At 45.5% G+C, this 16306-nt stretch overlaps 1 protein-coding gene across 1 annotated transcript; it reads left to right on the forward strand.

Moving 5' to 3' along the window:
• Nucleotides 1–820: 820 nt before the first annotated feature.
• Nucleotides 821–13789, forward strand: LOC116761170 (keratin, type II cytoskeletal 6A-like). The gene is given in 11 exon segments (XM_032646939.1): nt 821–1245; nt 1247–1358; nt 2533–2749; nt 2929–2991; nt 3118–3207; nt 3343–3509; nt 4014–4108; nt 4110–4178; nt 12000–12135; nt 13436–13582; nt 13694–13789. Coding segments are annotated over 11 exon segments (1617 nt in total).
• Nucleotides 13790–16306: the final 2517 nt, after the last annotated feature.

The following is a 16306-nucleotide window of genomic DNA, read 5'->3' on the forward strand; positions in this document are numbered from 1 at the left end:
TTTAAAAAAATAAAATAAAGTAAAAAGAGCATTTTGGTCATTTTCTAAAGAGTCTGTTATTTAGACATAAATACTGAATTGAATATGAAATCATATGACCTTTCTTCTGGAATTTCCTTTCAAATAACTTAAGGTGGATGAAGAAAGTAGGTGGAGCTATGGATAAAATAAAGTCGGCCTTGAGATAATAATTGCAAAATCCGGGTGATGTGTATCCATCCTTAATAGACAAATAGGGGTCTATTATGTTGTTCTTATACTTTTCTATCTGTTCAAATTTTTACATACAGAAAAAACAAGTCAAATTTAACGTATTTGCAATCATTAGGGAAATGGTAATCTTTCTATTAGGGCATAAGCAAGAGACTGCTGTTAGATTTCTAAGTTCTCAGCTGTTACAAAAGATCAGATTGGAATTATGGATGAAATAAATCTGGCTTTGACATAATAATTGCAAAATTGGGATGATGGGCACGTTCATTCTGATACACAAGCAACCCATATTGAACCTTTATTTGAGACAGTCTAACTCCCAGCCTCAGTGAATTAAGAATAGTCTTGTTGTATTGATATAAATCAAAGATCAAAGGCAGGAGAATTTTTCCATGGCTAAAGGAAGCCAAAAAGCATTCTTCATATTTTATATCTTTTCTAACAACCCAGGTATGATCTCACTGTTTGTAAAGCCCAGTCCTTCCCTACCTGCAGCCAAGCGCATTCCTCCCTGTACACTGGCTGCTGGAAACCTGTCTCATACTTTTCCTCTCAGCTCTACCCTCCACCTCTCACGCCTTCCCCAGCCTCTTCGACTTCAGGAACCATGACTTCCAAATCCACCATGAGAAGCCAAAGCAGCAGCCGCCGTGTCTTCAGTGCCGGCTCAGCCAGAGTCCCTGGGGTCGGCCACTCTGGCTTCAGCAGCATGCCCGTGTGCCACTCCAGGGGCAGTGGTGGCCTTGCTGGAGTGGGTGGAGGAGCTAGCTTTGGCAGCCGCAGCCTCTATGGCATTGGGGGCTCCAAGAGGATCTCCCTCGGAGGGGGCAGCTGTGCCCTCGGTGGCGGATATGGCGGCAGAGCTGGAAGCAGTCTTGGCTTTGGAGGTGGAGCCGGGAGTGAATTTGGTTTCGGCGGTGGAGCTGATGGTGGTTTTGGGCTCGGTGGTGGAGCTGGCTTTGGTGGTGGCTATGGGGGCTCTGGCTTCCTCACCTGCCCCCCTGGAGGCATCCAAGAGGTCATCATCAACCAGTCTCCTGACTCCCCTCAACCTGCAAATCGACCCCACCGTCCAGCGAGTCAAGACTGAGGAGCGGGAGCAGATCAAGACCCTCAACAACAGGTTCGCCTCCTTCATCGACAAGGTGAGCCGGGAGCACCTGCCCTCCACTGGGATTTCAGAGTCCCCAGTCGAGAGACGCAACCAATGTCCTACCAGGGGGAGCCTTGGGAGAGAGGGAGGAGGGGACTCGGGCTAGCTCTCCACTGCGATGCAGGACAGGCTCCATATGGACCACAGGCAGAAGGTGATGGAAATCATTTACAACTACTGATCCCTTAAATGTCTCTCATTCCTGCCTGGGAAGAATTCTCAACTCTTGATAATCCTGAAGCAAAGAAAAGGAAAAGAGAGAATGAAGTGGATTAACACTTACCACCAATGGGTCTACAATGGGATACAAAGAAAAGGCCAGTCACTACCTTCTCTGAGGTTCTGGCCTACCTTTCCAGCAGGAAGAAAAAAAATGAAAAAGAGAAGAAAATAAAAGTGGAATTATTTTCCATCCAGGTGAAAAAGAGAAACATTTGAGATGTGCAAATATTTATAATTTGTTGGTTTTGTGTGTGTGTGTGTGTGGTACGCGGGCCTCTCACTGCTGTGGCTTCTCCCGTTGCGGAGCACAGTCTCCGGACGCGCAGGTTCAGCGGCCATGGCTCACGTGCCTAGCCACTCCGCGGCATATGGGATCTTCCCGGACCAGGGCACGAACCCGTGTCCCCTGTATTGGCAGGCGGACTCTCAACCACTGCGCCACCAGGGAAGCCCCTATAATTTGTTTTTTTAAAAAAAAAGTTATTCTAGAAACAGAGTATGACCATCTATCAAGAGTGTTTTAGAAGAGATATATGCACTAAATGGGAGTTTAGATTAGAATCTAATCATCAGATAACATTTAACATCCCTTTTATTTTAGAAAATAAAAGCTTTGTATAATACATCAGGTAAAAACTATTTTAAATTACATTTTTGATTCTGCTTCTCAAGAGAAAGAGAGGAAGTGATGAAAAATCACTGATAGGCACAATAACTTATAGGGCAGGAACAGCTCAAAAGTCTATGGGGGCATTTCATCAGTGAGATCTGCCGGTTGAGAAGGAAGAATATCAACGGAGCATACTGCCCAATCTGAGCCTCTGTATATTCCCTTAGTAGCCCAGCACCATGGACACCACTCCAGCCTACTTGGAAACCAGGTAATACAGACACTTGTTCCTTTCTTTCTATGTCTGGCAAACGACTCTCTTGCCTTCCTGCAGATGTGGTTCCTGGAGCAGCAGAACAAGGGCCTGGATACCAAGTGGACCCTCCTTCAGCAGCAGGGATCCAAGCCCATGAGGCTGACCCTGATGCCTACGTTTGAGCAGTACATCAACAACCTCAGGGGGTGGAAGGAATCTCTCCTCTTCTTTAGTGGCTTCCCGGATTCATAACTCAGACACACGCAGGATCTGGTGGAGGACTTCAAGAACAAGTGAGTTACAGGAGAGAAGTGAGCTCAGTTTTCTGAAAACCACACTTCAAGTCTACCGAGTGACTAGGTCCATTTGAGGGTATCATTGCTTAGGAAAAATATCCAATGGAAATGAAAATTTCCATTGGCTTTCGAATCCTTTGCTCACTGGCTCAAGCGTCTTTCAGCACCCTCTCTGGAAATGAAGAAGAAATAAATAAGCCTGCAACAGCACCGAATGAACCTGTAACACTGAAGAAGGTGAGTTTAGCAATATTAGGTGTCTCCATTCCTTTGTTGAAGGCTGGAAGAGCCCACACATGGGAGGAGAATATATTGGGTGGGCTGGGAGTCGGGGTCGGCTGACTCTGAGTTGTTCCTCCTTTCCCAGGACGAGGATGCTGCATGAATGAGGTTGAACTGCACACCAAGATAAATACCCTTAACGATCAAATTGATCACTTATGTTCTTACTTTGAGATGGAGAGAACCTTACCCTGTTTGTTCATTGGTTTGTTCATTTTTCTGCTTAAGAGTCTGAGTGGATGGAATGTTTGGGAGTTGGATCTCATAGATGTATCACTGGAATCAGAGGTACTAACAATCCATATCTGGTAGGAGTGCTCTCAGATGCAATCCTACAGCTCAGACATTTCTGCGGTCCTCTCCGTGGACAACAACCATAATCTGGACCTGGACAGCACCATTCCTGAGGTCAAAGGCCTATATGGGGAGATTGTTCAAATGAGGCAAGCTGAGGCCAAGTCCTTACACCAGACCAAGGTGAGCAGTTGCCAGCAATGGGAGAGAAATCCTGTGCCCGCGCCCCAGGTGGTTACACTCAGCTGCACCAGCCTACCACAGTTTTTTGAGTGGAGTTTGAAATACAAAGACCCTGGATGATTTCATAGGAGGTCTGTCATTGCTCAGTTCACGTAGACAATTAAAGAATTTACAGTTGGGCCTATTGAATAAAAAGAAAAAAGAGTTTAATGACATTGCTCTACTGAGTTTTGCCTTCAACCTCTTCCTGATTGTGAAATCCCTTAGACATCACTAAGAACATCACTAGTTTATTGAAAAACTAGGTGCTCAATGATCATACGGAACTATTCAGTTGTGCAGCAGCAAATAATCTTGTGCCATCTACTATTTCCAGAGATGTCGCATCGTTTGGTGTGAGTTTATTAGATGGCTGGGAATTGAAAGCCATTTTTGGCATGTGAAAGCCCATAAACACTGTATCTACCCCCATGCACACTGCATCTCTGTTCTTCTGTACTACAGTGTAAGGAGCTGCAGGTCAAGGTACATAGACAAAGGGATAACGTGTATAACACCAAGCAGGAGACTGCTGAGCTCGACCACATGATCCAGAGACTGATCTGAGACAGACCATGGCCACATGCAGTCTACCATCTCCAATGGCTATGGCAGTGTCAGTGGTATCAGGTAGCTTAGGCCTGGACAGAGGCAATGACTATTCCTACAGCAGTGGTCACAGCGTTGGAGGTGGCTTCAGTTCCGGCAGTGGCAGAGCCATAGTGGGTGGCCTCAGCTCCTCCAGGGACAGCGGTTCCACCGTCAAATAAACCACCACCTCCTCCTCCAGCAGGAAGAACTACAAGCACTGAAATCCTCCTGTTGGTACTTGGTCCCACATTGTCTCAACCCCCCATCCAGCGGCATTGCCCTCTTCTTGGGTTGCTGCTTCTCTCCTGTCTCCAACTTCTCTTGGCCTATGAGTTAGAGCAGAAGTGGTAAGTCCTCATTTCCTCTGTCTATACTGGCTTCACCCGAGCCTCCATTACTCACCATCCGAAGGTCACCAATCAGTGTCATGAACATATGTAGACATCCTATTGATGTTCCCATCTTATTATCAGTTTCATCAGTCTACCATGATTCTAGGAAGAAAATGACCTATGCCCTCCTTGAAAACTGTCACTTGAGATCATGAAAACAGAGCAGGGAATCTTCCCTTTAACTGTCCTGCCCATTCTATCTAGACTCAGGAGTTCCCCACAGAACAAATAAGTTATCTTCCCATGCAGTGTCCCTAAATGGTATTGACACCACCCTCTCAGCAGCAGTTATATCCCTACAATGTTTTTCTCTGCTCTCTTTGCTTTCTTTTGTTGTGTTGAATAAAGCAGATTTCTAATATAAAGATTCTGTGTTAGACTGTAGTGCTGATCATGTACTGGTTCTGAAACTTACTCATCCCATTCAGTGATCCTCATCTTTGGAGAACCACCTCTCAGCCCCACTGACAACTTACCCTGCTTCATACCCAACTCTATCAGTCAACATCATGTGATACTCAGTTATTCTGTGGGTGGATTACTACCAACTACTATTCAGCCCTCTTCCACTCAGGGTTTTTTCTCAAAATGGAGTCTTTGAGAAAGTCTCTTCAGCAAGTGGTGTTGGGAAAGCCGGACAGCTGCATGTAAATCAATGAGGTTAGAACACGCCCTCTCACCATACACAAAAACAAACTAAAAATGGCTTAAAGACTTAAACATAAGACATGACACCATAAAACTCCTATAGGAGAACATAGGCAAAACATTCTCTGACATAAATCATACCAATGTTTTCTTAGGTCAGTCTCCCAAGGCAATAGGAATAAAAACAAAAATGAACAAATGGGACCAAATCAAACTTACAAGCTTCTGCACAGCAAAGGAAAACATAAACAAAATGCAAATACAACCTACAGAATGGGAGAAAATATTTGCAAACGATGCGACTGACAAGGGCTTAATTTCCAAAATATGCAAACAACTCAACAACAAAGAAACAAACAACCCAATCAAAAAATGGGCAGAAGGCCTAGAGAGACATTTCTCCAAAGGAGAAATACAAATGGCCAATAGGCACATAAAAAGATGCTCAACATGGCTAATTACTAGAGAAATGCAAATCAAAACTGCAGTGAGGTACCACCTCACTCTGGTCAGAAGGGCCATCATTAAAAAGTCTACAAATAACAAATGCTGGAGAGGGTGTGGAGAAAAGGGAACTCTCCTACATTGTTGGTTAGAATGTGAGTTGGTGCAGCCACTGTGGAAAACAGTATGTACACTCCTCAGAAAACTAAAAATAGAATTACCATATGATCCAGCAATCCCACTCTTGGGAATATAGCCAAACAAAACTATAATTCAAAAAGATATAGGGTGACAGTGGCCTCATAGAACGAGTTTGGGAGTGTTCCTCCCTTTGAAATTTTTTGGAAGAGTTTGAGAAGGATAGTTGTTAACTCTTCTCTAAATGTTTGATAGAATTTGCCTATAAAGCCATCTGGTCCTGGAATTTTGTTTGTTGGAATATTTTTAATTACAGTTTCAATTTCATTACTTGTGATTGGTGTGTTTATATTTTCTAATTCTTCTTGGTTCAGTCTTGGAAAGTTGTACCTTTCCAAGAATTTGTCCGTTTCTTCCAGTTTGTCTGCTTTATTGGCATATAGTTGCTTGTAGTAGTCTCTTATGATCCCTTGTATTTCTGTGTCAGTTGCAATTTCTCCTTCCAGGATACAAAATTAATGCACAGAAATGTCTTGCATTCCTATACACTAATGATGAAAAATCTGAAAGAGAAATTAAGGAAACAGTCCCACTTACTACTGCAACAAAAAGAATAAAATACCTAGGAATAAACCTACCTAAGGAAGCAAAAGACCTGTATGCAGAAAACTATAAAACACTGGTGAAAGAAATCTAAGATGACATAAACAGATGGAGAGATATACTGTGCTCCTGGAGTGGAAGAATCAATATTGTGAAAAATGACTATGCTACCCAAAGCAATCTACAGTTTCATGAAATCCCTATCAAATTACCAATGGCATTTTTCACAGAATTAGAACAAAAAATTTTACAATTTGTATGGAAACACAAAAGACCCCAAATAGCCAAAGCAATCTTGATAAAGAAAAATGGAACTGGAGGAATCAGGCTCCCCAGCTTCAAACTATACTACAAAGCTACAGTAATCAAGACAGTACTGGCACAAAAACAGAAATATAGATCAATGGTACAGGATAGAAAACCCAGAGATAAATCTATGCACCTATGGTCACCTAATCTATGATAAAGGAGGCAAGAATATACAATGGAGAAAAGACAGCCTCTTCAATAGATGGTGCTGGGAAAACTGGACAACTACATGTAAAAGAATGAAATTAGAACAATTCCTAACACCATACACAAAAATGAACTCAAAATGGATTAAAGATCTAAATGTAAGACTGGACACTATAAGACTCTTAGAGGAAAATATAGGAAAAACACTCTGACATAAATCACAGCAAGATCTTTTATGACTCACCTCCTAGAGTAATGGAAATAAAAACAAAAATAAACAAATGGGACCTAATGAAACTTAAAAGCTTTTGCACAGCAAAGGAAACCATAAACAAGATGAAAAGACAACACTTAAAAGGGGAGAAAATGTTTACAAATGAAGAAACTGACAAAAGATTAATCTCCAAAATATACAAACAGTTCATGCAGCTCAATACCAAAAAAACAAACAACCCAATCAAAACATGGGTGGAAGATCTAAATAGACATTTCTCCAAAGAAGACATACAGATGGCCAACAAACACATGAAAAGATGCTCAAGATCACTAATTATTAGAAAAGTGCAGATCAAAACTGCAATAAGGTGTCACCTCACACCAGTCAGAATGGCCATCAACAAATAATCTACAAACAATAAATGCTGGAGAGGGTGTGGAGAAAAGGGAACCCTCTTGCACTGTTGGTGGGAATGTAAATTGGTACAACCACCATGGAGAACAGTATGCAGGTTCCTTAAAAAAGTAAAATAGAACTACCATATGACCCAGCAATCCCACTACTGGGCATATACCCAGAGAAAACCATAATTCAAACAGACACATGCACCCCAGTGTTCACTGCAGCACTATTTACAGTAGCCAGGACATGGAAGCAACCTAAATGTCCGTCAACAGAGGAATGGATAAAGAAGCTGTGGTACATATATACAATGGAATATTACTCAGCCATAGAAAGAAACGATATTAGGTCATTTGTAGAGATGTGGATGGACCTAGAGCCTGTCATACAGAGTGAGATAAGTCAGAAATAGAAAAACAAATATTGTATATTAATGCATATATGTAGAATCTAGAAAAATGGTATAGATGATCTTATTTGTAAAGCAGAAATAGAGACACAAATGTAGAACAAGCATATGGATACCAAGGGGAAAAGGGGGGAGTGGGATGAATTGGGAGATTGGGATTGACATATATACACTATTGATACTATGTATAAAATAGATAACTAATGAGAACCTACTATATAGCACAGGCAACTCTACTCAATGCTCTATAGTGACCTATATGGGAAGGAAATCAAAAAAAGAGGGGACATATGTATGAGTATAGCTGACTCACTTTGCTGTACAGTAGACAGTAACACAACAGTGTAAAGCAACTATACTCCAATAAAAATTAATTTAAAAAAAAGAATAATGGTCCCGGTTAACAGATGACACTCAGATTAGCACGGAGGCAGTTATGGCTGGGAACATTCTCCTTTTGTGATAGGATATCCAAAAACCATTTTCAGTGTAAAATTCTATACAAGTTTTGACAAGCAAAACAGATGTTAGAGGTTTATTCAAATCTTCCCAGATATCAGTGTCAGGGTTATGATTTTGACTTTTAGACAGAAACAGATTTTTAGGCCAAGTTTACACAAGCTTTTTCTAGAATTTGGCTCATCAGGCTTTCCAACCAGATCCTACCTGTATGCAGAAGAATAAAAAGCAAGGGAAAATTCCATAAGAACAACAATTACCCATTCAATTATAATAATTGTTGCTTATTTGGAGCCACAGCAGAGACTCTCTGCCCTGGATCATAGATCAAGTTGCAATCTAGCCTTATGCCATGGTGGTCCACAGGTGTGCAAGGGTCTTGCAGCTGGGCGGGTCGCTAGGCAGAAGTTTGGATCTGGGGAAGACTTCCGAGAGTTAGTGACCTCCCTACCCTACTATTACACAGCTGTAGGGTTTGAGTCAAGGGAATGATGGAAGCAGAAGTTAGGAACTACCAAGCTCTACAAAATCCCAAAAACTGGTGGGGAAACATCTCAATGAGCCGGGCACAGACTCTGGTTCCCCCTCCCCATGTGAAAAGCTCCGTGACAGCAGGTTACTTACAGGCTTCTCTCATCACCCTGGAATGAAGGCCAGATATGTCCCCAGTCCTGTGGAGGCCAGCTACATGCCAGCAGCTTGACCTTCAGGGCAGGCATTACTATCCCAGTCAGCTATGAATAGGGCCACCAGAAAAAATAGAGGCTGCCTAGTGGAACTTGAATTTCACATAAACAGCAAAAACATTTTAACATAAGCATGCCCCAAATATTGTATGGAACCCACCTATATTAAAAAATTATTTGTTGAATTTAAAATTGAACTGCACATCTTATATTTCTATTTGCTAAATATGACAACCCTACCTATGAACTACAGATACACTGAATGACAGACATTGAACTACAGACAAGGGCACTGGTGGTTGGGCTGCTGCTCCATATTTCTATTGTAAAGCGGCAGACAATGGGCAAGGACCAAACCCCCGCATAAGTCAGCTCAAACAGCCTTGAGATCCCCTGGGGTTTCTCAGAGTTATGTGTCATCACTGGTGATTCCTAGTGTCCATGACTTCCATGTTTCTATAATTTCTCAGGCTTGATCCTGGGAGAAGGAGACAGCAGTACACCTGGCTGGCCATTTTAGACAGAACTTAAGCCATGGATTCTAAAGGACATTGTGCTTATTTATTACGTATGTGATTTATTAAACGATGTTAACACGGAGAAAAGGGTGAAAGCAAATACATGCGTCAAAATATTAATAGTGATTGATTCTGAGGAGTGGGAATTTGGGTCAATGTTCTTTTCCCTTATGTACGTTTTTGCTGCATAAAAGTATATCCTCCTTTTCCCGCATTGAAATACTACTTTTATTACATTGAATTCATGCATTCTCTGTCCTGTTCCAGTCATCTCTTTGTGCGATCACACCATTGTCATTACTAAAGCTTTCTATTCCATGATGGTTTCTGATACAGTGATTTCTACTCATTGCTTGTTTGTTTTCAATGTTTTCTTCTTATTCTTGTGCATTTTGTTTTGTGGTTGCTGTTGCTATTAGGTTCCCCTAGGGATCTCACAGTTTTTTTGTTGTGAATTAGAACCTCTTCTGTCATATTTTCTAATCACTGGAAGGTAGTGCATGAGAGTTACTGATTCCTGTACCAACCACCTTGCTAAACTTTATCCCAGTTCTAACGATGAAGTGACAAGAAAGAGGCAGAGCCAGGATGCAAGGACCGACCTGCCTCCTTTCGTAATCTTCACTCTTCCCCAGTGCTAGGGCGGTGCGATCTCCCCCTTGGACTCTGGCTCCATCAGTTCCCCCTCTGGCCATGGGGAGAGGTGCAGGTGTGGACCAGGAGGGGCCGACCTGGTCTCCCCCATCACTTCAGCCCTTCCTGGCTGTGCTTGCCCTCCGGTGGAGATGCCATTGTGCTAGGGTGCTAAGAGTAAACACAGGAGTGGGCTCCTCTCCTCAGTGGGACATCTGCTGGCTCATGACATCAGCTGGTGTCGCATACCCCGCACCGAGGGCAAACACCAAGGAGTGTTGCCCTTGACCCTGAGAATGCCAGCCCACCCTGGGAGAATGAGGAATGACTGCTTTTGCCCAAGCTGACACAGCATCCCATTCTCTCCTCCCCCAGCTCTGGACTCCATCCAAGCTTTATTTTGTCCTTCCTCCTCCTGAGAACCTTACCAGTCTCTGCAGCCTTATTTTCCCCACTCTGACCTCTTGTTTATTCCTTGGTGATGTAGGAGTGATGAGTGGAGTATGACTGTCTTTAGCCTGTATTACTCTCATCTAAAAACATGTTTTCCAAACCTCATTATTTGCTCATATATGCTCTATGTCACTCAGCCACCCAGCAAAGTCACTCAGCAATACAGTGTAAGGTTACCTGTGGCAGAGCCAGCTTCTAGACACTGCAGATAATTGAAAGGCAGGTAGGTGCCTTATTAAGCTCATGTTGGATTCAACTGAATTATGTGCCTGCGCTTGAAGAAAAATCCCTCTCACTTGACAGAGCCAGAACCACACCCATAATCACACACACACACACACACACACACACACACACACACACACACCATGTAAATTAAGAGGCAAGAGCAATGCATGCACGCAAAGCATAAAGGTACGTGAACAGTGGCGGGTCCGACATCAGAGAGGCTGAGTGACTGTCAATTCCTTCAAGTGAAGGGCAGTTTTTTTAAATGTAGGGAAACCACATTTTAGATCTAAATCCATAAAGTACCATGATACCTAAACAACCTTATCAGGGTACAGCGTATAGGTACTAATCTCACAGAGACATTAAATGCTCCAGAAAAACAAAACAAAACAAGCAAACAAAAAGAACTCCATTTATTCCGGAATCACACCCTCTCAATCATTCCAGAAAGAATCAGAAATCTCATGACTTCCTGCAGAGAGGATTTCCTTGTCTACCATTAGACAGTAGAAGCCCTTTGTTACTGAGTTGAATTCCTCTTGCTGAGTTTAAGTGTATTCTATTCCCTGGTGGCTACAACAAAGCCAAAGAAACAGATTGGTCTCCTTGCATCAGGCCTTTCCCCTCCCCTCACACCTCCTATTTCCCAATACCTTCATCATTTTCACCTCTGGGCTCACTCCAGGCTGGCCAGCTCTTGCTTAATAAACCAGTGCTGGGGCAAGTGGAAAGCACATGGAAGCATTCCTTTAAAAGGAATTAGTGTCTCTCATTGGCCTGATGGGAGCATATCCAGAATGTCCACCGGAGGAGAATCGCCAGCGGGCACTGAGGCGTCTGCCTGTGGGATCATACACCATTTTAGCCCTTTTCCAGGAAGTAAGGTGAGAGCAGTGCCCTGGCCGTTCAGTGTAACCTGTAGCACAGACATGGCACTGGTCGTTTCGTGAAAACTATTTCATCCCATCAGATTCCAGAAATACACGTGGTTTTGCAGAGGGCTTTTCCTAGAAGCCCTCCAGGGAAGCTGCATATCAGTCAATCACACTTTGAGTGCACGCAAGAAGAGCTGACCAGTTGGAAGAGTCCTCTGCTGAGTCCTTCTTCAAAGAGACAAATTCTTTTGCAGTAACAACTCACAGATCTTAATTTTTCATCCCTCTGTCTCTAGGCTTTTGAATATTTACCCTCTTAAACTAGAGCGTGGAGAGCTACCTGCTCTCCAGTTACCTGGGGCCAATCGCTCCCAGCTTAAGGGCTCTTGGTTTCCCAACACCATCGTCATTGTCACCATCCTCATCAACAGCGTATGCTCACAGGGTGCCCGCAGGTCAGCTGGGTGTCAGGCAGTCCAGAATGAGACAGGGACTCCGAGGCCAAGGCGGAATGCTCCGCAGGCCCGGCCCTCCAGGGGATGGTGGAGAACACAGCCCCCCACCCATAAACTCCTGCCCGTAGAAATACCCAGGTAAATAACGGACAAGGTGCATGTGCATTCAGCAGATCAATGCGATCCCATCTCAAGGATCCATGAATGGAATCACTCTGCTTTATCAGTGAGAAATGTTAAACCAACCCAGCTCCCCCGGACTCTCCTCCCACGCTCAGGAGGTTGCGTCCTCTTGCGTGTACCCAAAATGTGGTCCTTGGAGCCAGCAGGGAGAGCAAGGCTCGTCTGCAGCCTTCAACGTCTATCCTGCATTCAGTCATGCCACTCACTGTCTGAATTTCACCTTTTTAAATTCTGTTGTATGCCACTTTATATGACTTTTATTGTTTCACATAAGTACGTCAATTTTATCTTCCTCACAGCCCAGCAAGCCCCTTGGGGTGGGAATCGTGCAGAACATTTTACCTAGCAGGGATCAGGGTGACATGGGCACAAGTCCTGTGCTAGGGGACAGGGGACAAGAGTCCTAACTCCAGATTTACTCTCAACTTCCTGTGGGACTCTAGGCCTCTCTCTCCTCATCCATAAAATAGGGACCTCTGTAACATGTACTTCATGAACTTTTCTGGAGCTGAGGTGAAAGCAAGGGTCTGGAGTCTACACCCCAGGGTCATGGCCTGACTTCCTAGACACGTGGCAGCTGTGTCAGAGCTCCCCATGCACATCCTATGCCGACTCCTATCCATACTGTCTTAATGGTCTGTTCCCTGGATGGGTTGGTAATGGGACCCCCTTCACTCTGGTATCCCAGTGCCGAGTACACTGTAAGTTCCACAGATATTTGTTGAATGAAAACATGAACAACTCCATCTTGTCTGAAGGCTCAGGTCAAAATAACTGGGGCTGAGAGGATGAGACTAGAAAGCAGGAAGGAAGAAAGCGTTTCCATGACATCCGAGCCCACGAGACACTGGGCAGTGCCCAGCCCAGCACAGGGGTGAGGCTGACACATCCAGCTGTTTCTTCCCAGCTGGTGACACACACGCACACCCTCAGCTGCTACCCCCAAGCCCAGTAACGAGCCAATGGGATGGTGTAAAGAGCCTCCCTGGGTGCTCGGGTATCGTCCAGCCCACCCAGCCTGTGCCCACAGACCATGACGACGTTGCACGTTTACCTCGCCGGGATTCCTAGGTAGTGTGTTCCTCTGTTCGCAGATGGCCCGGGAAGAGCCGCAGCGGCATCCCATTGCTCCCCCACTTTCCTCTCCCAGCAGCATCCCCGTTTGGCAGCTCCTCCTCAGCAACAACCAGAGAGACTTGGTGAAGCGCCCCCTCCTGGGGACACGGGAGGATATTAAGATGGTCAGAGGCAGATGGCCAAGACACATCTGAATCCTTCCAGATGCTTTCGGGGGTGGGGGGGCACTGTGACGGCCCTTGAGACAGTGGCATCGTACCACCCCCTCCCTCCAGGAAGAACCCCAGCTGTGCTTCCCAGGCAAAGGGGGCTTTTCTCACTGGCTCTATGACGTGAGGGACGTCCGGGGCAAAAGGCATCAGAAGGGATAGGGAGCTCTGGCTTGTCTACCAGATGATTGTGTGGACTTCGGTGGTTCCTATCCTTGGTTTCGTGTTCTCTGAGCCTCCCTCAGCTCTGAAGATTGACTCTGCTCCTTGGCTTCACCTCTCCATCCTGACGCATCCAGTCAACACTACGTTCACGTGTAGATTATCGTCTCGTGAATGTCCTTAGGACCTGGGTGTCCATGTGTCCATCCATGCTTTGTACATGCACGTCTTCTGGGTGTGTCTGAAGCTCTTGATCATGGAGGGAAGGGGCTGCTCCATCTTGCTTCTCTTAAGCACAAGCTTGAATGGAAAGAGCACCCCAATTTGCTGCTAAAATTGAGGAAAGGGCCTTGAGGGCCACCTGCCCACCTGCACCAGGCTCTGTACCTGCCCATTGAATCTGGACCTGAGTGAGAGCCCTGGTTATGTGGGCAATGGAGTGAAGCAGATCAGGTAAGTTCTGGCCGTGTGCAAGTACACATCCCACGTCCTGAATCTCGGTGGTTTCTTGGGGTCAGTTGTCACGTTTAGTCCCTTTGGAGAGGAACTGTTGCCACTGAATGCAGGAGCAAAGGGGCCATGTGGTGGAATGCCTGACCTCTGTACAGGCAGGCTGGGTGGTACCTGTTAGAGATGCCAAGTGTTGAGGAAGTCGGCTGCCCCGGCAGGAACAGTCAAGGTTGAAAAGTGTTTCTGGTGGGATGTCTCAGGTACCACTGCAACAGAATTAACATCACTGTACCCAGCCCCCAGAAGTTGTAAGACTCAGGCTGTGACTGAACCTCCAGACGGCCCCAACCCCCTTTCTCTTTCAACGTGAGCTCCGGGAGGGAAGGGGTTGTCTGCTTTGTTCACTGCTATATCTCCTGTGTCTCCATCAGTGAACACCTGGCGTAGAGCAAGTGCTAATAAATAGTTTTTAACTACAAGCAGAACTCCTTGAGACAGTAGGAGAGGGCTGTCTGGGATGCATCTGGCATATTGAGGGATTGGGGGTGGGTGACTGAGGCCTGGGGACCTTGGCTCTGAGCATCAGCCAGCATGCTCTAGAGGATGACCCAATCCCCTCTGCCCCCTCCAGCCTGCCCTACTCTGGCCCTGGCCTGGTTGGAAGCCAAAGCTCCTTGGTGTGCCCCCAACCCCCATGGCCTTGGGAGGTGTGCCTCCATGTTTTCCTCCCCTCTTCCCCTGACTTCAAGCCCTGGTTGCCACCTCGGGTCAGTCTCCTTGAAATCCACCACAACCAAAAGCCTCAGTATCCCTATAAGGATGGGAGAGACCAACCCGAGCAGAAGGTGCAGGAACAGGGAAGTGGAGGAGTTTGAAACTCCCAGCCTTGGGCACCAGAGCCCATACTATAGCTTTTGCATCCATGACTCCTCAAACCTCAAGAAAACTCCTCCCAGACAGACCCAACAGTACAGTGTTGGAGAAACTCAGGAGATCTGGAGAACAGAAAGGAATATGTTCCTAAAGCTCTTCTTTAAATTAGACAACCTATGTCCAATGAGCTGCAGTCACAATTCTCTGTAGGGTGCTACAAGGCAGGGCAGGGGAAAGGGGACACACCCCAACCCTCCAGACCACCAGGAAACCAAGGCAGGAGGAACAATACGCCGCTGTGCAAGCCACACACAGGCCTGCTCAGGGAACAGGTGTGAAGGGGCTGGTCTTGGGCACAGTTTATCTGAGAAGGCTTCTTGCAAGGAGAGTTCAAAGCAGAATTATAAAGGAGGTTAAAAATCGAAAAAGAAACCTCGTTGGCAGGAAGGAAAGCTGAGATGTCATAGTCTCTAAGTTCTGAGGTTTTAAAGTGGGACGCTAGGGTGTCCTAGGCATTCAGGTAGACATTGTCCACCAGGGTAAAGGTCACAGTGAAGGTCAAAGGTCACAGGAGGGGGGAATGAAGGAGAAAGAGAGGTAAGACATATCTGTCTCCATCTACTTCACCAAAGTCAACGAGTAAGACAATCTAGCTTTGGAAACAACAGTCCAGGTGGGAAAATTAGAGAGAGGAGGGAGGGAAGGAAGGAAGTGGGAAACCCCAGACAAGAGGTGATGGCCAAGGGAAACAAGATTGGAAACAGGATGAGATGGCAATGCCTGGAATAGGCTCCCAGGAGAGGGTTTGGGAAAGAAAGGCATGACCCAGGAGGGAAAGCAGCCTGGAGCATCCTCCACACAGGAAACTTAATGGGCAAGAGCTGCGGTGACCCCCATTCCCGTGGACGGGCCAACAAAGGCCCTCCCGGCCTTGACCCTTCACAAGCTTTTGTTCCCTGGAAAGCTCTGAAGAGTTTCCTCAGCATGGCTCAGGAAACAAGTGTCCCTTCTTCTGGGAGAAAGATCGTCATGCCATGAGTACAGAGAGTAAAGACGATTATTCTTTCCACTGCAGATGCATTCACCACGCCAGCTGGGATCTGGACGCGTTGGCAACCAGGCAAGAGAACTCCTGTGCTCCTCCTGGTCTGTATCAACAAAAGCTATGATTCACGGGTTCCCTGTGGAAAATGA

The sequence above is a fragment of the Phocoena sinus genome, chromosome 10 (genome assembly GCF_008692025.1).
Source record: "Phocoena sinus isolate mPhoSin1 chromosome 10, mPhoSin1.pri, whole genome shotgun sequence".
In the NCBI taxonomy this organism is placed as follows: Eukaryota; Metazoa; Chordata; class Mammalia; order Artiodactyla; family Phocoenidae; genus Phocoena; species Phocoena sinus.